This window comes from Ailuropoda melanoleuca, chromosome 11, assembly GCF_002007445.2.
Source record: "Ailuropoda melanoleuca isolate Jingjing chromosome 11, ASM200744v2, whole genome shotgun sequence".
In the NCBI taxonomy this organism is placed as follows: Eukaryota; Metazoa; Chordata; class Mammalia; order Carnivora; family Ursidae; genus Ailuropoda; species Ailuropoda melanoleuca.
The window spans coordinates 97,197,576-97,220,575 of record NC_048228.1 but is presented as its reverse complement, the minus strand read 5'-3'; the positions used below and the strand labels follow the sequence as shown (position 1 = coordinate 97,220,575).

At 38.4% G+C, this 23,000-nt stretch overlaps 1 protein-coding gene across 15 annotated transcripts in view; it reads right to left on the bottom strand.

Moving 5' to 3' along the window:
• Window positions 1-22,629, bottom strand: part of LCORL (ligand dependent nuclear receptor corepressor like) — a 178,404-nt gene extending 155,775 nt beyond the window's left edge. For 2 of the 15 annotated variants that reach the window (XM_034672050.1, XM_034672041.1), the window contains exon 1: window positions 22,053-22,629. In XM_034672050.1, coding sequence (XP_034527941.1) covers window positions 22,053-22,203 — 151 coding nt within the window. In that variant the 5' untranslated portion in view covers window positions 22,204-22,629. Of the gene's footprint in view, window positions 1-21,259; window positions 21,563-22,052 lie in introns of those variants that run through there. The other 13 variants (XM_034672044.1, XM_034672048.1, XR_004628927.1 and 10 more) reach the window with 12 other exon arrangements.
• Window positions 22,630-23,000: the final 371 nt, after the last annotated feature.

The window sequence follows — 23,000 nt, the reverse complement described above, 5'->3', positions numbered from 1 at the left end:
CTCCCCCTTGCAGGTGGCTACCGCTTCCCGGCGCCCTGACACGGCGGCTCCCTCCCCCTTCTGTTTAGCTTCCGATATCTGTGCGCGGTTTCACGGCTCCCCGCTTCGTACCTCGATACTCAGCGCTGGAGATGTTCATTTGTAGAGATCCAGATGTATCTTCCTGCGTCTCAGGCTGATTCCGTGGATATTCCTGCTGGTCTGGTACCTATCCAGCTCAACTCAGGGGACCGGCTGAAAAAGGTGTCCCCTACTCCTCCAATCTTAACCTCCCTCCGATGTCTGATTTTAAACAAGACTAAAAGGTGAAACAACTAGATTTATATACAAATGAAAAGACAAAATGGGGGTAATAACATGCTCTAGGAAGAAACTTATAATAATTTAAATAAGGTTTGTGGAGCATTTAAAATAATCCAGCACAGAAAAATTCAATGTGCAACTTTTACGAAAGACACCTTATTATATAAAGTATATCTGACTCTCACTTTGAAATCATTTGTGGAAAGTAGACTATGAATGCTTTAAAGAAGCAAGAGAAAAATATATACGTCCAGGATGAAGGAAAGGGAATAGGAAAGGGCAACGATAGATGAGAATTTCATCTGTCATGTTTTATTTCTTTAAGATGGAAGGTACTTGGATATATACAATATTACACTCTAAATTTTTGGAGGCCTGATACAGTTCACAAATTGAAAAAAATTTTATAATTCCAGTGAAACTCTGTTACCTTAAAGATTCACCTCTATTGAACATTATTCTCAGCAATACAGAAAATGTGAAGTTTACTGGAGTAACTCTCTGATTACTCTTATAATAGATATCTGGATCATTATTCTAATCAACTTTCACCATTTAAAACAGCATAAGACTTTATTAATTCTACTTAAAACTCTTTGGTCCCTATTCCTTATAGGATGACTCGTACATGTTCTAAAATAGCATACATGGCCTTCTCTGATCTAACCTCTGCCTATTCTCCCACCTCATCTTACATAACTTCATCATAATTAAATTACATGTCACTTACACGAAACAACTTACTATGTTTACACACCTGAGCTTTTTGTACATGTTGTCTATCTGAAATCCTTTTCCCCCATAATCTTTGTTCATCTTTTAAGTATCCTGTCTTCCAAACTAACCTAAAACGTTTTCTTTCAGCTTTACAACTAGCTGAGTAACCATATTAAGCAGCAGTTGTTCATGTGTAAAATACACAGAGTTGGTATATAAGTACTGTCTAAATGGTATCAAACTATTTTCAATCTTATTTGTCAGAATTTTATCAGCACCAGTCTTCAAGTATGTTCACAACCCAATTTGAGACATTTCTTTCTTTTACTTTTTGTTGTTGTTGAGGAAGGGAGCTAGAATGTTTAGCTCCTTGACAACAGGAACAACATTACTGCCTCTGTTGTATTATCCCCAGGATCTGTCATCGTGATTCGTCTAATAAAATGTAGTTGAGGGCCGCCTGGGTGGCTCAGTCGGTTAAGCATCTGCCTTTGGCTCAGGTCATGATCCCAGGGTCCTGGGATGGAGCCCCACATCGGGCTCCCTGCTCAGCAGGGAGTCTTGCTTCTCCCTCTCTCTCTCCCTCTGCTGCTCCCAGTCTTGTGCTCACACTGTCAAATAAATAAATAAAATCTTTAAAAATAATAGTAAAATGTAGTTGAGGGGCACCTGGATGGCTCAAATGGTTAAGCATCTGGCTTTTGATCTCAGCTCAGGTCTTGATCTCAGGATCATGAGTTCAAGCCCCACTTAAAAAAATAGTAATAATGTAGTTGAATTTCATGGCTGATAGAGGAGAGCAGTCAAGGGAGAGAGGGACCATGTATACTCAACACTATCTCAAAGAGATAGAAGTAGTTTAAAACAATAAGGTGACTAATATAAAAACAAACATTTGAGGCAAATGACAGTATTTTAGAGAAGACTAAAACAAGTAACAAAGTCCTCATTTTTTAAAAAACACTTTTGTTAAACTCCTAATAAACACTTGCCTTAAAGTCACAGTTTAGTAGGGAAGAAAGGCAAAGCAACAACCAAGATCAATAAATATTACATAAAATGTGTGAGATAAGCAAGACTAGAGCGCTGAAGTCTAAGAGAAAGTGGGAGAAATAAAATAGTAAAAGATATACTATCATTATTATTTATTTAGGGGAGGGGAAAAAGAAGTGTTAGTAATGAACATGGTGGTTAAAGCAAAGATGTTAATTTTAATATCAGAGAAGATAAATTCAAGATGAAAAGCAAACACTCTTACAAATAAAAGAAATGATACTCAAGTATAATATAAGTAACTTGCAAAAGAAACCAGTTTTTAAGGGAGAAGAAACTCAAAAGCAAGATACTATAAACTCTGGCTTACCTCAGTAGCTTAACTCTACTTGAATTTAGTGACTTAATTCTGTAAAAAGAAATAGGTTTTTAAGCCTATAAGGGGAAGGGGACAGGAGAACAGAACAGAGTCTATATTCCTTGAAATCTTAACTCACTTTTGATACAGTTTATCATTCAGAAAAGTCTTGTCTCAGCTCCAAACGTCTTCTGGCTATTTACAAAACTCAAGACCACCCTCAAAGGACAAATAATATTAGTTGCCACGAACACGGTTATTAAATATGCCATGAGTGATAAAATATTTTTTAAAAATACTTTACACGAGTAGCTGTATGGTAGAACAAAAGTACAAAAGGGACAACACAGATGCCTGAAGAATTACAAATTTTAACATAACTTTATTATTTTAAAGTAACTGTATATCTAAATAGAATAAACAAAGGCAGACAGTATTAATTGTATCATTCAATTTCCATTAGATTTATATTTATTTTTTTTAGCAAGGAAGGGTGAATGTACTGAAAAAACTCACTCACTCAACAATTATTTAAGTACTCAGTGAGTGCCAATAAGACAGGGAAAGAGAAAACATGATTTTTTCTTTGCACGCAACACACACATACTTTGAGTGTACACACACACATACTTTGAAACGTGGTGGAATATATATATATATACACATATATATATACACATATATATGTATATATAAATGTTTATGACAGAGGACGGTGAGAGTGATATCAGTGCACAGAAAAGGGTACCAAATCCAAACTTGGAGAGGCTAAGAAAGGCTTCTTGGGAAAACTTAAATCTAGTCAGCTGAGGTAGAAAAATAATCCAGGAGCTGAACCAAAATTAAAAATGTGTAATATGGGGCACGTGGGTGGCTCAGTTGGTTAAGCGTCTGCCTTTGGTTCAGGTCATGTTCCCGTGGTCCTAGGATTGAGTCTGGCATTGGGTTCCCTGCTCAGCAGAGAGTCTGCTTCTCCCTCTCCCTCTGCCCCTCCACCCTACTCTCTCAAATAAATTGCTCTCTCTCAAATAAATAAATAAAATCTTTTAAAAAAATGTATAATGTAGAAGAATTTAACTGTATTGTTTGCAACAATGTAAACTGAAAACAACCCAATTATCCTTCAAATTGAGAATAGATGAATGTTATACATATTTATATATCAAGATATTATAGAGCAATGAAAAGGAATAAACTCTATCTGAAGGCAAATACATGAATGAATCTTACAGATATAATGATGAGTTTAAGAAGCTAGACACAAAAAAATAAATGCTATATAATTCCATTTAAACAGTTTCCCAGTAACAGGCAAAAATAATCCTACATTTGAGGAGGGAGGTGAGATTAGGGATTGGGAGAGGATATGAGGGGATATTTTGGGGAGGGGTTCTATTTCTTGATCTGGTGGTGGTGGCCGCATGAGTATGTTCATTTTGTTCACTGAAGTTTATACTCTCTATACTTTTTTCTATGTAGCTATACTTCTAAAAAAGTTTGTAAAAAGAAGCAGTGAATTGCAGCTATTGGTAATCCAAAAGGAGAAAACAAATATGCAAAAGCCCAGAGGTACAGTGTCTGAGAACCCCAAAACAGTTCAGTGTAACTCCTCTGTAAAATGCTAACTATAATACCTATACTTAAAGTTATGAGGATTAAGGGCTAGAATATATATAAAGCACATACCTGACACAAGTATTAATAGGTGTTCAAAAAATGTTAGCTGTCATTATTTCTATACTACTATTACTGAGCTACTTATGCAGCTGATTGATGGTACTGCCCAAGGTAGAATGAAAAAAGGGTAAGGTAGTATAGAGGCAGCAGGTTACGCTGGGCTTTCCAAGCCATGTTATGAATTTAGACCTTATCCTAAGGTTGGTAGGAAACCAATGAAGCTTTTTACACAGAAAATCATATGATCACATTTGAGTTTAGAAAAATTATCCATAGAAAGATGTGAAGCTTTAAAAAAAAAAAAAGACATCAAGAAGAGAGACTCAAATATTGCAGAGAGGTCCACTACAGAGAAAGGGAGAACGAAAAAGAAAATCACTGATTTGAAAACCAATACATAACAATTTGTACAACACAGTTAACTGACACCTGGAATAAAAGGTACTCTAAATTTACTACAAAATCTCAATTTAAAATTTTTTATATAATTGTAACTTTAAGTACACAAATGGCAACAGGACATCCTGTTCATTAAAATTAAACTAAAAACACATTTTTCTATGGAATCATCACAATTACTATCACTAAAGACAAGTCATACACATAGGTGAGTATCTATATATATCTCCATCTATATCTCATAAAGTTCAGATTTTCTAAGCCATAAATTAATTTGCTGTGGTTCTTTTAATAAACACTCAAGACATAAGTACCAAATTATCACGACTGCTGACATATAACACTAATGTGAAAACATTTTAATAAGTTATTGTTATTTCAACAACAACCAAATAAGTTGAATGCTCTGAGGGATTTTGACACATTAGCTCCATCACTGTTAATTCAGTGCGTCTACAAGATTAAAAAACAATGAACTGCTCTTCAGCATATGCAATGAGTCTATTAATAAGGAGTACCTTCTTTGGTTTGCTTGATGAACAGAAAATATCAGACAGATCCAAGACATAAGCAGTAATAGTTTCTTACTGGTTTTAGAGCTATTCAAAACATACAGGATAAAGATGGGAGGAAGAGAGGAAGAAAGAGGGTGAGAAAGAAAGAGTATGAGAGAGAGAAAGAAAAATCGAGAAAAAGAGAAAGAGTAAGCTTCTGGGTTCTAAACTTAGTTTTGTTTTTTTTTTTTTTTGGCTCATAACCAAACCATATACAACCAAAAATAGTTTTAATATTAAGCCTAAATGCAAGCAATAAGATGTCATATATATCATATTTTCCACAAATCTTACATAAATCCACAATACTTGCAACAAAATGTGTAATCTGGGTTTCTTTATATTAGAACAAGAAATGGGGGAGCCTGGGTGGCTCAACCGGTTAAGCATATGCCTTCAGCTCAGGTCATGATCCCATGGTCCTAGGATCGAACCCCGATCAGGCTCCCTGCTCAAGTGGGGAGTTTGCTTCTCCCTCTCCCTCTGCCCCTCCCCCCAAGTTGTTCTCTCTCTCAGATAAACAAAATCTTTTTTAAAAAAGAAATGGATTATACCATTTAAGCAACCAGTATATAAAATACTTTGTTCTGATTAAAAATTTTAATATTTGGGGCACCTGGGTGGCGCTGTTGGTTAAGCAACTGACTCTCGGTTTCATCTTGGGTTGTGATCTCATGGCCATGGGATTGAGCCCCACGTAGGGCTCTGCACCCACCACGAAGGGCTCTGCATCCAGCATGGAGTCTGCTTGGGATTCTCTCTCCTTCTCCCTCTGCCCCTCCTGCTCTTTTGTTCTCTTCCTCCTTCTCTCTCTCACACACAGGTGGATAAATAAATTTTTTAAAAGAAATTTTTAATATTAAAAATTAGGCCAGAATTTGTAATACTGTTAAAGCTAGATGACAGGAATATGGAAATTCATAATGATTTCTTCTACTTTTGTACATACTTAAAACTTCCCACAACACAATTAGGGAAAACTTATTTGAGGCAGTCTTTCAAATTATTTATGTTTATTATAAAATTATTAACAAACAACATACAATTACAACATAAAATTACTCAGTCTATCTAGGCTAAATTTCCCTGACAGATAATGAGGAATCAAATTTGGGAGGGAACAAACAAAATACCACACACATAATAATAATCAAGGTCTAAAGCCACCCTTGGGCCTTCAAATGTTAAGAAAACAAGAATGCACAAGCACCACATCATTCCTACAACAGAAGTAGGAGGCTTTGAACTGTGAAATATGAAAAATATGCTGCTCTATATCCTATCCTGGATAACTGTCTCACAATCCAACTAGGCCTCCTAAAAGAAGCCTGAAAATAATTTTCTCTATTCTCCCTCCTTTTTCTGTATGCCCACAGTTTATCAGTATCTAAAAATCTGTTGATTGTAATGCATCATATCTTTTGAGTTTTTCCTTCTCCTCCATTAGTACTACTACTCTTATTTCAGATTCTCATAATTTCTTGGTTGGGCTATCTTGACGTCCCCCTGGTCGATTTGCCTGTCCTATTCCCCTATTACTCTACTGGCAGAATAATCTTAAAAAACCACAAATGAAACTATGTCACTCCCATGCTTAAAACCCATGAATGGTTTTCCATTACCTATGAGTTATTTAATGGGGATGATAAAAAGAGTTCCTACTTATATAACTGTTGTGAAAATCAAAGGAACTCGAGTGTAAGCATTTAATGCCTAATGCAAAGTAAAATAATTAAAAATAACAATAATTACTATTATATTCCGCTCAGAAGTTTCTTCATGACTCATCTTCTCTTTCTCTTTTCTCATATCCCACAATCATCATACAACCATTCTTGGACCCATACAAGGAAACCTGATCACTCTCCTCCTTTGTATCACAACGTTAATATTGTATATGCTTCTATTATAGCATTTATTATAGTAAGAAAACCTTGTGTAATCTACAAGACTGTGCTTCATGAAAACAATCTAATGCATCAGAGTCCCCTAGCACAATGCCTAATGCTGTACTTACTGAAAAAAAATTATGAGGAAGAGATGCACAATAGGATCATAGCAGATGACCATGCTTCCTTCAACACTGAAAATCCTATTATTCCTGATATAAAATAAAGGGGCAATTTTAGAATGGGTCTAAAGAATGAGAGGGTCAGCAAAAACTCTATAACAGAGGATGAAAGGATCTGTGGGTTCAGACTGATGCGAAGAGTGAAGATAAAGAAGATAACTTAGTAAGATAAGTTAGATAAGTAAGCTAATGTACACTCATAGGAATATTCTATCCCAATTATAAGTTACACTGATGCCAGAATGGAAATATTAAAAGGTCAAGTAATAAGGCAAAGGAGAAAAAATAGGTACTGATTAGGCTGATGCCATAATGTTGGTATGTTTTTTAAAAAAACATTTACCAGGCACTATTTTCCTACACTCTAAATGGGTATAGGGGATCAGAAGCAAAGGGGAATTAAAATGAAACAATAAATTGTCATTAACAATCTTCTATTTGATCATTTACCATTCTTTGGAAAAGTTCAAAAGAGATGGGAAGGAGATGGTCATCATTCTTGGAACTGGGATGGAGAATAACTTTATATCCAGACTAAAAAAACTGATAGTCTCGGCTGGGAAAAATCCTTGCCCTACTAACTCTATGGTCTTACCACCCACTATTCCCAATAGATGACCAAGAAAGAAATTTGGGTATATTATTTCTGATTAATCTACCTTAATAGAATCCTTAACTCAGATATGTGTATTTAAATAACAGAAGGCCCTATTATCTCTTATTTCTCACCAAGAACCAAGTGCTGAGGTGGTCTAAATCCAGAACACTTTTCCCTACACTTGCACCTCAGGGTTCTGAAATGAAACAGAGAACAACACTATTCTACTAAATCTTTAGACACAACCACCTGATTAGGAAGGATCAGACTTGTTATTTTTTTAACCAGGTTTGACCAAGAGAGTAATAAAGACCTGGATGTGAATTCTACCTTCACATTTCCTACATGGAAAGTCTTGGGCAGCTTCTCTAAGCCTCGGTTTTCTAATCTGTAAAATGAAGAATAAAATTGTACTATTTCACATGTGAAAATTAAATGTGATTAATACACATACATAAAGTGTATGACACATGGTAAGCACTCATAGATATTAGCTATCATTATTTCAAAGGGCAATTCCTAATTCCTAATTAGTTAGGCAATTCCTAACAATTTATATATTACTGTGTGGTTTTAAGGGCTGAAAGTGATTAATTCAAGAGAATGTAAATAACGTTGCTTTTAAATACTTACTTTTACTTTGTAACAATTGTATTTATTTTAAAGATTTTATTTATTTATTTGAGAGAGAGAGAGAGAAACAGAGAACAGAGGGAAAGGCAAAGGGATAAGCAGACTCCCCACTGAGCAGGGAGCCTGATGCAGGGCTTGATCCCAGAACCCTGAGATCGTGACCTGAGCCGAAGTCAGACACTTCACTGACTGAGCCACCCAGGCATTCCTGTAACAATTTTAAATTTACAGAAAATGTTTTAAGTATGATACAAACTTTTATTTTTCCAACTATTTGAGAGTAAATGGCCTACATCATGTCCCACCACCCTTGAATTCCTTAACAAGTAATTCCTACAAAAGCATTCTGTTAGGAATACAACCATTAAAATCAGGAAATTAACAATGATACATTATGTACAATGTTATTGGACTGTCACTGCTCCTAGGCCCCTTCTCAGTGAACAGTATAGGGCCTAAGTGCGTATACACACACACACACACATTTACTTCAATATTTCTAATCTATATATAATGAAAACCATGGGTTCACACCAATATCTCATTTCTAGTCCAATACTACAGAAAGCATTCTAGTTTTCTCCAATTCCATATTTGAAACTCCCCTCTCAGACAGTGAGAGGCCTGGCTCCCATTATCTTTATTTTTTTGACCAGTCTCCCTGTGTGTAACCAATTTCCCACTGTGGCTATCTCCCCTTCCCTCCAGGGATACCTTCCTCACCCTTCTCTGCCTCAATACCCCCATGCCTCCTCCATGTATATAACTTCCTCACTTTGTTCAGGTTCCTATTCCTCATGCCTACCACCCCTCCTACAAGAATATCCTCCTCTTGCTGCTCAGGCTCTAACATCCTACCCTATACTGAGCTGACCCTCCTATGGGATGCCTTCCTCTCCCCACCCTCAGGCTCTGACATCTTACACTGGGATGTTTCCATGCATCAACTTCCTCTTCATCCAACTGAGCCTCAATACACCCACACCATGCTACCCTCCTACACGGATGCCTTTCTTTCCCAACCCACCTCCAAGTAGATGCCCTCTTTATCCTCTTACCCTGTTCAGGTCTGGACACCCCTTACTAGGAACAACCAACCCTTCCTCATACCAGGTCTACTATCCTTCACAGATACCCTGCTGGGACTCTGACAACTTGCACCAGCATGCCCTTCTAGTCAGATTACTCCTCACCTCTTGAAACTCCATCAACCCACATGGGGAACCTCCTCACCCCTGTCAGGCTCCGACATTGCACTCCTCCAAGAAGACATGGCTGTCTCTCCCACATACACCATCCAGTGTAGACACTTACCCATGCTTGGTCCCACTTGATGCTTTTAGTACTGAATTGTTCAGAAAGGGAAAAGGAAGAGGATGATAAAGAATTTATAACATTTTAAAGAAAGAGATACCAGTGAATAAACTGCGTAAGCACCCATAATCAGAGCTGATTAAAAGCATAATCTATTTATCAAAGTATCTGCTTTTTTCACTTAAAAAAATAGAGCTATATTCTTTCTAAATTTAAAAAGTCACTTGATATAGAAGTTAGTGTTGCCTTTCTTTTCTCACCAAACATGGATTTTATTTAAGTCTTACATAGGTCTGTAGAAAATCTAGCTCATTAAAAAAGAGTTTAAGAAATACAGTTGTTTCAAACAGAATTAAATATTTTTTTAAATATCCAGAAAATGTAAGTTTGACTTTTCGGTATAATAACAGTTGAACTTATCTATAGATATAACTCTGCAAAAAAGTAGCCTGGGTTGTTGGAGGAATAAAACCTTTTTCTTGCTCCTTGTTTCTATGAGGAAGGATGCTTCTTCACAAGCATAATACGAGCCTCTCCTCACCCCTAGGGAAGTGAACTAACTGCCTGATCTGGTTGGTGATTTTGTAAAGAATAATTGAGTAGACAGAGTTCAGTTCTGCTTCCTTTCCCCTTGGGAATGAGCTATTGGGAAAACATACCTGCAGAGAGCTCATATTTTGCTCTGCTTCGCTAGTATGTCTAGGACTGGGTGGATAAGTTGGCCTATGCCAGACCATAGAACTCTCCCACCAAGCTGTTCATCTAACCTGGTCTCATCAACAGAAGTGATATTTTGGCTGCCATCTTTTTCCTTATTTTTCAAGTTGTTCAGAGCCCAGGCAGAAAAGAAGGGTGCCATTTGCAAGTACTTCTGCAATCCAACATCTTAATTAATATATTGAAGTGGAGATTGCTCATTTTCCCAGTTTTGACTTAAAAGGGCTGCTTCAATTTGAGCTTCTTTAAACTATTACAAACAAAAAACCCCTCAAACCTGAACCAACAGCAGATGTTCAATATGAACATAAGCCAACTTATCCGATCATGGTTATTACCCGTTTTAAAAAAAAAAAAAAAAAAAAACAAACCAACTTCAAGACTCATAATTTCTTCCTTATAGAGAGGCCATAATTTATACTTCTAGTCCTACTCCCTACTCCCACCTTATACTTCAATGACACTAGAGTGCTGACTATTTTCAGCATATATCATTATTTAGACTTCTATACTTTTGCTTATACAATGCCTCTGCCTATTCCCTCCACCCTACTCTCCCACTGGATCATTTAACTTAGGGATAAGCGAACTATGATCTGTAGGCCACATATGACTATTTTTGTAAATAACTTTTTACTGGAATACAGCCATGCTCATTCATTTATATATTGCTTTTGCGCTTTAACGGTAAAATTGAGTAGTTGCAACAGGGACCAAATTTATTATACAGGACTTTACAAAAAAGCTTTCGTACAAGCACAGGAAACCTCATCAACAAAACAAAAAGCCAACCTACTGAATGGGAGAAGATATTTGCAAATGATATATCTGATAAGGGGTTAAAATACAAAATATATAAAGAACACATACAACTCAACACACACACACACACACACACACACACACACACACAATCCAATTAAAAAATGGGCAGATCACCTGAATAAACATTTTTCCAAAGAAGCCATAGAGATGACCAACAGACACAAGAAAAGATACTTAACGTCACTGGTTATTAGGGGAATGCAAATCAAACCACATTGAGGATATTACCCCGCACCAGTCATAATGGCTAGTATCAAAAAGACAAGAAACAACAACTGTTAGAGAGGATGTGGAATAAGGGAATGCTTATGCACTACTGGCAGAAACGTAACATGGTGCAGCTACTGTGGAAAACAGTATGGAAGTTCCTCAAAAAACTAAAAATAGAAACACCATATGATCCAGTAATTCCACTACTGGGTATTTACCCAAAGAAACAAAAACACTAATTCAAAAAGATATATGCACACCTATGTTTCTGCAGCATTATTTACAACAGCCAATCCAAGTGCCCACTGATGGATGGATAAAGATGTGATACACACACACACACACACACACACACTAGAATATTACTCTGTTGTAAAACAAAAATGAGATCTTGCCATTTGCAACAACACTGGTGGACCTAGAGGGTATTATGCTAAGTGAAGTAAGTCAGACAGAGAAAGACAAGTACCACATGATTTCACTTATATGAGGAATCTAAAAAACAAAACAAACAAACATAAACAAAAAACCCCAGACCTTTAAATACAGAGAACAGACTGGTTATTGCCAGAGGGAAGGTAGGTGCAAGGATGGGCAAAACAGGTAAAGAGGATTAAGAAGTATAAACTTCTAGTTATAAAATAAGTCAGGAGATGAAAAGTACAGCATAAGGAATATTAAAAAAAAAAAAAAGTTTGCCAACTCCTGCTTTCACTCAATCTTTGGAAGCCTCGTCATTTCAAATCAAAATTAATTGCTCCCTCTTCTGTCTTTCCATTATATTATACAAACTCTAATACTTAACAACCCTGATAACTGTGGGTGCTTTAATAAAAGCAAAGTCTAAGCCCTATTCCTAGTGTATACAATAAGCTTTTTACCCACCCACAGTCCCTACCTCTCCCAACAATTTTCACATTCTTAGGGAAAGTATTTTGAAAGAAGCTTCTGCCCTTTTCTCTACCCTTATTCAGTCCTCCCAAAGGAAAGAGGAATGACTAATATTGGCAACATCCTTGATAGCTGTTCCTAGTGGGATGAATTAACGTTTTAAAGGTCATTTTTCATGCATGGCCAAGCCTCCATCTCACTCTGCCTAGATGGTCATACCTACCAATAAGCACATCACATGGTAAACTCACCAAGATCTACCAGGCACAGAGCTTCCCAGTATTTTTTTTTTTTTNTGGGAGAGGAAGAAGCAGGCTCATAGCAGAGGAGCCTGATGTGGGGCTATCCCATAATGCCGGGATCACGCCCTGAGCTGAAGGCAGACGCTTAACCGCTGTGCCACCCAGGCGCCCCCCCAGTATTTTAGAAGAGGTCTGCAGTGCTGGCTGCTCTATCTTTGATAGGTTGGTAAATTCAGTTCAGGGGTACAGGGAGTAAAGGAGTCTGATTTGGCTTCAATTTCAAGGCAAATTCTTCCATACAACCTACAGATTAAAAAGTTAATATTTTAATCTCTGATTCCTAAATCTATTTCCAGTTCAGAACCCAATAAGGAAGAAACACAGAATTACACCCCCATCAACTGGCACACAGTAGGACTCAAGATGTTTGATGATCAACTGACAACAGTAAATTAATTGGAAAAAAATCATTCCTTTAAATTGTGTAACACAACAATTCCACATATATCTTAGTGATGAACTTAATTAGGAAAGTATTTTTTGAAGAAAAAAGTTATTTTTATTTTTTGAAATATTTTACTTATTTATTTGACAGAGCATACGCACAAGCAGGGGGAGTGGCAGGCAGAGGGAGAGGGAGAAGCAAGCTCCCTGCTGAGCAAGGCGCTCCATGCGGGACTCAATCCCAGGACCCTGGTATTATGACCTGAGCCAAAGGCAGACGGCTGCTTAACAGAGGGAGCCACCCAGGCACCCCAAGAGATACTTTTATAGTTCACATTCAGTGAGTCAAACCAAGGCCATTCTATTTCCCTGTTTCAATATCTTGTTACATTCATGTCTCAAGTTAAATAACATCAAAGTAATCATTGATTATTATTGATTCAAAAAAAGCATTCCCCATCATAATTGTTACCTCCCACCTAAGCAACAAACATCCCTAGACCCCGGGTTCTTCCAATTACTGCTTCATTTATCTGTTTTTCCTCAAAATGTAGCTTCTCAAATGAGTAGTCTACTACAAATGTTATCTCCTCTTATATACATCTCAACTATTTTCCAGCCTATTACAATATGGCTTCCTTCTCCACCACTGCTGAAATAACCAGTTAATGTCACCTAGAATCTACAAGCTGCCAAAAACAATGTATACTTTCCTGTTTGAAGGAACATTTCAAACATTCCTTTTTGATGTTAACATCTCAAACAACATGTAATAATCCTTTCTTATTGTAACACTCCTCTCCTTAGATTTGGTGATACTACTAGCTCTTGATTTTCCTACTTAGAGGCAACTGCCTTCCTTTTTAGTGTAAAAGTTCAGTGGACTTATAATGAAGCTCCCCTTCTTCTGCCCAAAGAATGTTAAGATTTCTTAAGGCACGGTATAGAGTACTCCTTTCTACTTATATTATCCCTTATACCTAGATGATCTCATCTATTTCCATGGGTTTAAATGATCATCTTTATGCTGCTAATTATACCTAATACCTTAATTTATATCTTCAGCCAGAAACCACTACTATATATGTATTATAGACCTTTCCCCAAAACGAAAAAGTGAACATGAGAGGATAGATATTATCCTAGTTTACAGATAAATGACTTGTGCCAAAGGCTATAATGATTAAAGCTAAGAAAGAAACTATATTCTCTCAATTCTTAGTCCTTTCTACCATTTGTGAAGACCCAGTCTCTTGTCCCTAAATGGCTGACTACTTAAATATGAAGACTACTGGACAAGTTACTACCTAAAATACACACCCTGCACATACCCATCAGAAAAGAACTGGTCAATCTGAAGAAAGGTCTCAAACCTGTTTTTCAATAAATACTTTAAAAAAGACTCTAGGTTGCAACTGATTTTTAAAAGTGACTGAGGAAGGAGGGTAGAAGATGTAACTAAAAAGTCAGGAATTTGGGGCAATGCGTACAAAAGAGAAGTAAAAGCAGATAAAAATGTATGGGATGTAAAGCAGCAGCTAGACAAAGAAATGGGGAAAAAGCAATCTGGTAAACTATGATCAACTAATTGAATATGATTATGAGTTTTTACTTGATGAAGAAAGACAAATGGGATATGCTACTGCTTTGTAAACTATAAAACCAAAGCAGGTATTCCAAAAAATGACAATATATATTATACGCTGGGCTGAAAGACAATAAAACCAGCAATGCAGATATTGTTATAAACTAAAATCTTATCGGAATCTGCCCAACACGCTTACTTCACCATAAAAACTGAATCTGTGAGATAGCGTAAAGAAAGTAATAATAATGTGGCAACAAATAAAAATAAAGAAAAAAGAAAAACAAGAAGTGAATGAAATAAGCAGGATAGGTTTGTTGTCAACCATTAGAAAACTGTACAAAATGAGATGAGATATAGAAAAGTGATTCTTCATTAAATTTCACATTCTTTTACTTTCTGTGGTGAATAAAAACTTTTGAAAGAATTTCTTAATGATAGATTCAGCCCTAAGTATGGACTCCAATAAAGTTAAATGGGTCCCCCAAATTTTGAACGTATGAATTTGGTGCTCTAACCAACTGTTATCTATCATCCATGAATGCTGGCTATATATAGTTGTATTTATATATATAAATTTACATATATACTATATATATATACTTATATATAAACATATATATATATAAATATATATTTTTGGTATATATAAGTATATATAACAAAAAGAAGGAACACTATCGAAAAAGAAAAAGACAGGAAATCCACACACAAAAAATATAGAATATTATAACTGAAAGGCTGAATTTACTAATAAGGGGAAAAAATTGCATATCCAAAAATCTACATGCCTTCATTGCTCCCCCCAGGACTGCACTGTGGTAGAATTAAAGACCAGGGTTGAAAGTCAGACAAGTCTGGGAAACATGGAGGACACATAACAGTGTATCAGGGTGCACAGCCAAGCTGAGAAGGGTGCATATATATAGCCAGCCAAAGGAAACAGCATGGACATGAAGAGACAGCACCGTGCAGAAAGGAGACTATGATATGCTCTGACCAGCTTGTAGCCTGTATCTAACATCTGCAAAAATACAAATTTCACACACGGCTTGGTTCTAACGATGGCAGAATTTTACTCTTCCAAGTATAAAATAATCCAGGAGGGCACAGAATTTCAAATTTTATTTTTTTTATTTTTTTAAAGATTTTACTTATTTATGTGACAGAGGGAGAGACAGCCAGGGAGAGAGGGAACACAAGCAGGGGGAATGGAAGAGGAAGAAGCAGGCTCCCAGCAGAGGAGCCTGATGCGGGGCCCGATCCCAGAATGCCGGGATGACGTCCTGAGCCAAAGGCAGACGCTTAACGAATGAGCCACCCAGGCGCCCCACAGAATTTCAAATTTTACACATGAAATCCACTGATATGCCTATGGTAAAGACAAAGCTGGATACACGTCTTAAACACCCAACTACTCATTATCACATAGATCCCATATGTCTTGTCCATGTTAACAGTTCCATAATTTACACCTTTTTAAATTGGTAAAAAAAAAAAAAACAAAAACTGCTAGTGCTTGAAAAAATAATTGTACAGCCAAGTGCCAAGGTTTTTGGGTGACTGACCCATCCATACCAGTCCTCATCAAATTCAGATTTCTGAAATTTTCATGGCAATAATGACAAGATGAAACAGAAGTTAGTGGAAAGACAAAAGAGCAAAAGGCAAGAAGCAGCAAGAAAGAAATGTCAAGTTGATTATCTAGAATTTTATTTATCTGGACTGTCCTAGCTTTAAGAGTCACAGCTCTATCAAGGGCTCCCATAACTTCTTCACAGGTTAAAAACAGAGGAAGAGACTAGCCTCTGACACCCACGCTGCTATTATAAATGGCACAGGTAGTTTGGAAGAAAGTCCACTCTACAAACACTTGCAGAGTGCGAAGCGCTAAGGCAGTGATGTGTTTAACAGGAAGAGTAAAATAGAGTAGGTACTGACAAATAGTAGCTTCAAGATGACCCGGTATGATACAGATTTTTAAAATGAATTTAAACTGATTTCTTGTATTCAGGATTTCCAAAGCAAAAGACTCCTTAAGATGTAGGAAGGCATCATTCTTTTGATCTCCCCATATATGAAAAGACAGGATTATGCTAAGTGATATACTGTGATTCTAAAACTCTGACTCTGTGGCTCTAAAATAACCGTGGAATACAGATCATGCAAGCCCTCACTATCCTTTCCTCTAATATTCCTCATGATCCTTTTATTGTTTATCAGCATTCCCACCAGAAAGAACCTATTGGCAAAAACGTAAAACTCAAAGCTGCTAATAACCTGTGTAAATCACGAATAATAATACCTAATATTTATGGAATGCTTTTTATAGGGTAGACACATACTAACATATAGCAACATAATTAATTCTCAAACCACTTCATTACCTCCAATTTACAGATAAGAAACTGAAGTACAGAGAGGGTAAGTAACTTGTCCACATTGGTAAGTGGTAACAGTAGACTTCAAACACAGGTAGTCTAGCTCCAGAGCCTGTTTATTTGCTGTATTTTCTTTACAAATAAAAGATCTGGAGAAAGACAAATTAAGCTGTGGGTTTGGTTATTATCAACACATTTGAAAAGTGGTACCATGGTATTAAGAGCTGGCTGGAGCTACTATACTATAGAACTGTGTTGTCCAATGAGGTAGCCATTTGGCTATGTGTGGCTATTAAGCACCTGAAATGTGGCGAGTTCAAATTAAGCTGTGCTAGATGTATAAAATGCCTAACTTCAAAAATTTAATATTAAAAAAGGAATGTAAACTAACTCATTAACAATTTTAGTATGGATTAATGTTAAAATATTTTGAGGATATTGGCCTTAAAAAAATGTGCTTTTCAAATGTGGTTGCTAGAAAATTTTAAATTAAATATTTGGATCCCACTATATTTCTACTGGACAACACTGGTATGTAGAAAAGAAACTGGAGTTTACAAAATGATTCTAATCAAATCTTTGCATTTTGTTTTGTTGTTGACACCTTAGGCAAATCAGTTACACTAAGTATTAGCTTCTGCGTCAGAAAAAAATAGGGTTTAAAAACAGTCCTGAAACCTAGTGTTCAGATTTTGGTATCTGTATCTATCCTCCACTAAAAAGAATGCAGCGTTATTTGGAGAAATGGCTTACGTTGGGGCTGGATGATGAACCTGGAATATCTTGTTTTGGCAGGAAGGAAGTGCTGTCATTTGAGAGATGAGGGTGAGAGGGGTTGTGGAGAGGTGTGACTTGTCAAAAAACATTGGAACCAGCTTGATGAGGCTCCCAAAGACCAAACCTGAGACAATCTGGGAATCAAAGTAATGATAGCAATGGATTTAACCATTAAATAAAGAATCCATAAGTTCATGCTGATAAAAATAACTGAATAAATAAATAAATAATGGAGGAGATAAGAAAGATTGCTTTATGACAGAATACCAAGTACTAATTATAGGAGGAATGATGAAGTTAGAAAATCATGAATGGATGTTAAAACTTGTGGGTGAAATACTGGTGAGACTATGTTAATATTCTGTTCCTCAAAATATTTTCCCACAAATTACATTCTTAATTACAAAAGGATGAATAATAACTTTCAGGGAGAAATAATGGAGAATACCACCTTAACCAAATTTTCAAAGCTAACATCACCAACATTGGGACAAACCAACATCATGAACCTCAAGATATGATGTACTGATAAAAAAAAGAACATCTCTTTAGAGGTATTCCTGCCAAATACATATAAGCAGTGTAGTCATGAGAAAACAACAGACAAATTCAAATTAGGGACATTCTACAAAATAACCATCCTGTACTTTTAAAAAATGTCAAGGTCAAGAATACAAGAAAGGCTGAGGAAATGTTCCAGATTAAGAGAGACTAAAGAGATAGTACTACCAAATGCAATACATGATCCAGGACTGCGAGGTAGGGGGGAGCTTATAGACAAAAAAGATAAAAATTGAGCATGGATTATGAAATAGGTAATAGTACTATGTCTTTTTTAAATCCCGTGGTTTTAATAATTTACACTGTGGTTGGGTAAGATAATGTCCTTGGTTTTAGGAAATATACACTGAAGAATTTAAGGGTAGAGAGGTATGATGTCACTAAATTATCCTCAAATGGTTCAGAAAAAAAATAGATATAAGGCAAGAATGATAAATGCAGCATAACATAATACAATTGGTGAATGTGGGTAAGAGTACGTAGGAGTTCCTTGTACTATTCTTCCAACTTTTCTTGTAAATTTGAAATTTTATCAAAATTAAAAGTTAGCAAAAAGTAGAAAAAAAACTCGGCCTATCTCCCAGATTGAATATCCTAATAGACTATACAAGACCTGGTAATATTTAAAAATATGCTAATGCATTTCTTTTATGCTTGACTTTACTTTGTTTTAAATTTAATGACTTATCAGATACTAATTGTATTATATATTCCATAAGACCCATGACTTTATCCGTTATCACTCAATGTCATAATGAGTACTAGGATACTATTAACTATATTCAATAAGCACTCAAACATTTGTTAGCTGAGCATACTGAAAATTATAGCATTGTATAGGATGATTACAGAAAAATAATCAAATTATAAAAAGCACCACATTGTAAATAGGGCTATTAATCAGGACACAGAGTTTGTAGAACAAACTCAATTAAATTGTAAAAAAGAAAAATGAGGAATAAATCACAAAGTAGTCACAAATCTAACCTAAAGACATGAGTTCCACAAATAGAGAAAAGCAAACATCACTTTCCATATCAAGAGTTAAGCATCTCAGCTAACTACCAGCAGTCATGACAACTAAAATGAACTTTTTCCCTTATGAAATTAGAATATTACCTGAGTTATTAAAAAAAATCAGATTACTTTAAAAACTTAGGCTAAGAATTGAGATTTAAAACTTCACTACTGGCTCAATACTAATTTGCTGAATAACCCTAGGGCACTGCTTACAATTTCTGTCTCATATAAAAATAAGACTTTTGGATCATTTTCTTTTCCAAATTATAGAAAGTATAATTTATTAAAAGGATTTCAAGCAATAAGAGCACTGAATATATTCAATACAAAAATATATATACATAAAAATATTCACACACATGCAAAAGGAAAAAGAATTGGGCTTTTTTGGTAAATATATTTACAAAGTTAAGTATTGAATATAAGCACGTTAATAGCAAAAGGTAATTTAAAATAATCACACAAACTACATTTAATCCTAATTCACACTATGAATAAATAAGTGCTTCACATATGATACTGAAAAAACCAAATCAACAAGTGTATATCTGTTCAAAAGAGTTTTATTATGTAAAAATAACAATGACAAAAACAAAGTATGAGATGGGTTTTACTAGGTCTCCCGACTGGGACTATGGGAAACAATTCTGAAATACAGTTAGAGTCCAGGAAAAAATTTCCTTTCAAATACAGTACGGTTATGCATTACATTAAAAATATAATATAGAGATTGCATGTTAGACATACCACATCAACTCAATTTTCAATGTCTTGTAATCGTACTTGCGTGTCTGAGCAGGTAAGGCAGAAAGATATCCTAAATCAGTTTTTCCATCAAATCCAACGTCATTTAAAATTTGACTATTTTTCAAAACTACACATATTTTTGTGTTACAGAGCCATACGTAATGTATCTAAACAAGACGAAAAGGGAAAAACCCCAAAGTATTTCAAAACATAAAAACTGACCGAAGACATCTACAAATCACTGCGTGCCTTGGTAAAACTTAACACAATTACATCGTGAGCCAGTGTTTGAATGCTATCATCCTGTGAACCAACTCAACAATTTCTAAACAGGTTGTCAGTGGAAGAGATCCTTACATAAGCAATTATAAAAATGGGTCCATTTTGGGGCACCTGGGTGGCTCAGTCGGTTAAGCAGCTGCCTTTAGTACAGGTCAGGATCCCAGGGTTTTGGGATTGAGCCCTGGGTCGGGCTCCCTTCTCCGCGGAGAGCCGGTTCTCCCACTCCCTCTGCCTGCGGCTCTCACTACTTGTGCTATCCCTCTGTCAAATAAATAAATAAAAGCTTAAAAAAAAAGATGGGTCCATTTTGTGTTCAGGAAGCACTAGCAACACTTGGCTTAACATTTTTATAAAAGAATACCGTGAGGGTTTTTGTTTTGTTTTGTTACTTTTTCTAAGAACTAAAATCACTTATAAATACTTGACTAAAGCTATGTCCCAGAATGTTTCCTTAAATAAGACCAAAATATATTTTATAAAGGTAAAACAGTTCATTGCTTAAAGTGAACTTAAATGCTCCTAGTCGGAGCAAGCTTCCTTCTTGTACATTTTCCTATATCCACCGTACTCTGCAATGCACATTTCTAAGCTGAAGCTGTACTAGTTTATTCCACCGCGGTCTCCTTTTCACTAGGGAAAAACAAGAAGGATCTTCAGGCGCTAACCAAACAAATCTGAGGGGGTGGGGGAAAAGGGGCGCGAGGTGGCGCAAGAACAGATGGAAACAAGGTAAGAGAGTTGTTTTCTTAAGGCACTCAGATTACTCCTCAACTCCAAATGCCAAGATTTAATCGCCAGCGAGCAAGCTGCTACCGCTATCCATCCACTCCTTAAGACAATGCAACCTTCCTTTCTACCTCTTCCCCTACTCTCCAACCCACAACCCCCTTCCAAAACAAACAAGGACAACACACCCCATCCCATAACCCTCGTAGTCCCTTCTGTGCCCACTAAACCAACCTGCTGGGTAACAGCTCCTCGCACACGTCTCACTCAGACAAAAAAGCGACCGCGGCACAGTGGGGAGTTCCCACAGTGTGCCACCCCGAGCAACCCGCAGAATGACAGCCCCAAGCCCAGAAGTTTGTAGCAAAACGATTCCGATCCCACCAGAAGGAAGACGGAATTGCAAGAAAACGGGGATGGTAGGTGGGGAGGATGATGTGCGTGTGTGTGCAGGGAAGGGTCCATCACATGACAGTACAAGAGGACCAGAGTCGTCCGGGCGTCCGCGAGGGGAAAAGGAGGGGGGTAAGGTGGGGGGGGGGAAAGGTGCCGTCGCCATTCCGCGTTGGCCGGCCCGGCCCCTGGCTGCGGGAAGGGGGTGTGTGTGCGCCCGGCGGGGGCGCGGACCAGCCCGCCTTCCTCCCGCCGGCTCCCCACCACCCGGAGGCCGACCCACCGGGCCGCTGCCTGCCCCCCGACAGGGTGGACGGCGGGCTGCGAGCGGCGCCGCGGAGTTTCGGGGAGAGCGCGAGCGAGCGGTTTCCTAGGGGGCTCGGCGAGCGGGTCCGAACTAACAGTTCCTGAGGAGCCCAAGAGCTGAGAAGGGAAGGAGCGAGAACCGCGCCGGGCGAGAAGCCCCCAGACAAAAGGCGAGCGCCGGAGCCGCCGCGCCGCCGCCGCTCCCATCGCGCTCCCCCATTGAACTGACCCAAACGGGAGATTCAACTAACCCCCTCAGCCACAAACTCCTCGGGCTGCGGCAGCCGTCGCCGCGCGGAGCTGGGGCTCCGGCCCGTGTCTCTCTTACCTACACAGTGCATGAGGCGGTGGCGCCAAGAGTCGAGTTCCCGCCGGAATCCTCTCCTCTCCGCCGCGCACCGAGGGCTCCGGCACTGAGCGGCGGCGGCGGCGGCAGCAGCGGCGGCGGCAGCGGCCATTCTCTCTCTTCCCTTGTCCATCTGCGTCCCGCGTCACGCGCCCTCATTTACATACGAGCGGCGCAGGCACGAGGCAGGGGCGCGAGCCCTCGGCGCGAGCCCCGGAGCGCGCGCCCCCCGGAGGGGGGGTTGATTGACACGTGTCACTACCTTCCCTCTGCCCTTCCCTCCCCCTCCCACCGCTCCCTCAGGGAGAGGCGGGGAGGGAGCGTGAGGAGAAGGAAGCAACCTGCCGCTTCCGCTGACCCCGCCTCCCCATCCACTCCCATCTCCCTCCTCCCTCCGGAGTTTACTCAAGCAAGCCATACTGCTCCCGCCGCCGCCCGCGAAAATCCTGAGCGGGAGCGAGAGGCTCGGAGCCCGGCCAGAAACCGGCGTGCTAATGGAGCGGACTAGCAACGCCTCCCTTCTGACTTCGCGACGCGACTCGGGCCGCCCGGAGACTTCACTTCCCAGGCTCCGTTGCGCCGGGGTCCCGGAGCGGAGCTTTCGGCCGCTACGCGATGCATGCTGGTCCTTGTAGTCCAGCAGGGATGGGCACTCACCAGTTCTCTCACAGTGGGGTCGCAGACTGGCCTTGACTTCTCTGCGGGGTGCAGCTTGTGGGTTTGGCTTCCAACTCCTGATCACAGTACCGTACTGCCCGCGTCGCCGAATTTGACCCAGTCGCCTTAGCTTCCCTGGGCTCCTCGATAGAAGAGCGGTGGAAACAGCCAGTGTTGTCTGCCCCTTTAGGGTTCAAGTTGCGCTTTATGCTTTAAGTGCTGGAAACTTTGGGGGGTCACTGTCATCCCGCCACCGCAGGGAAGATCAAGCCG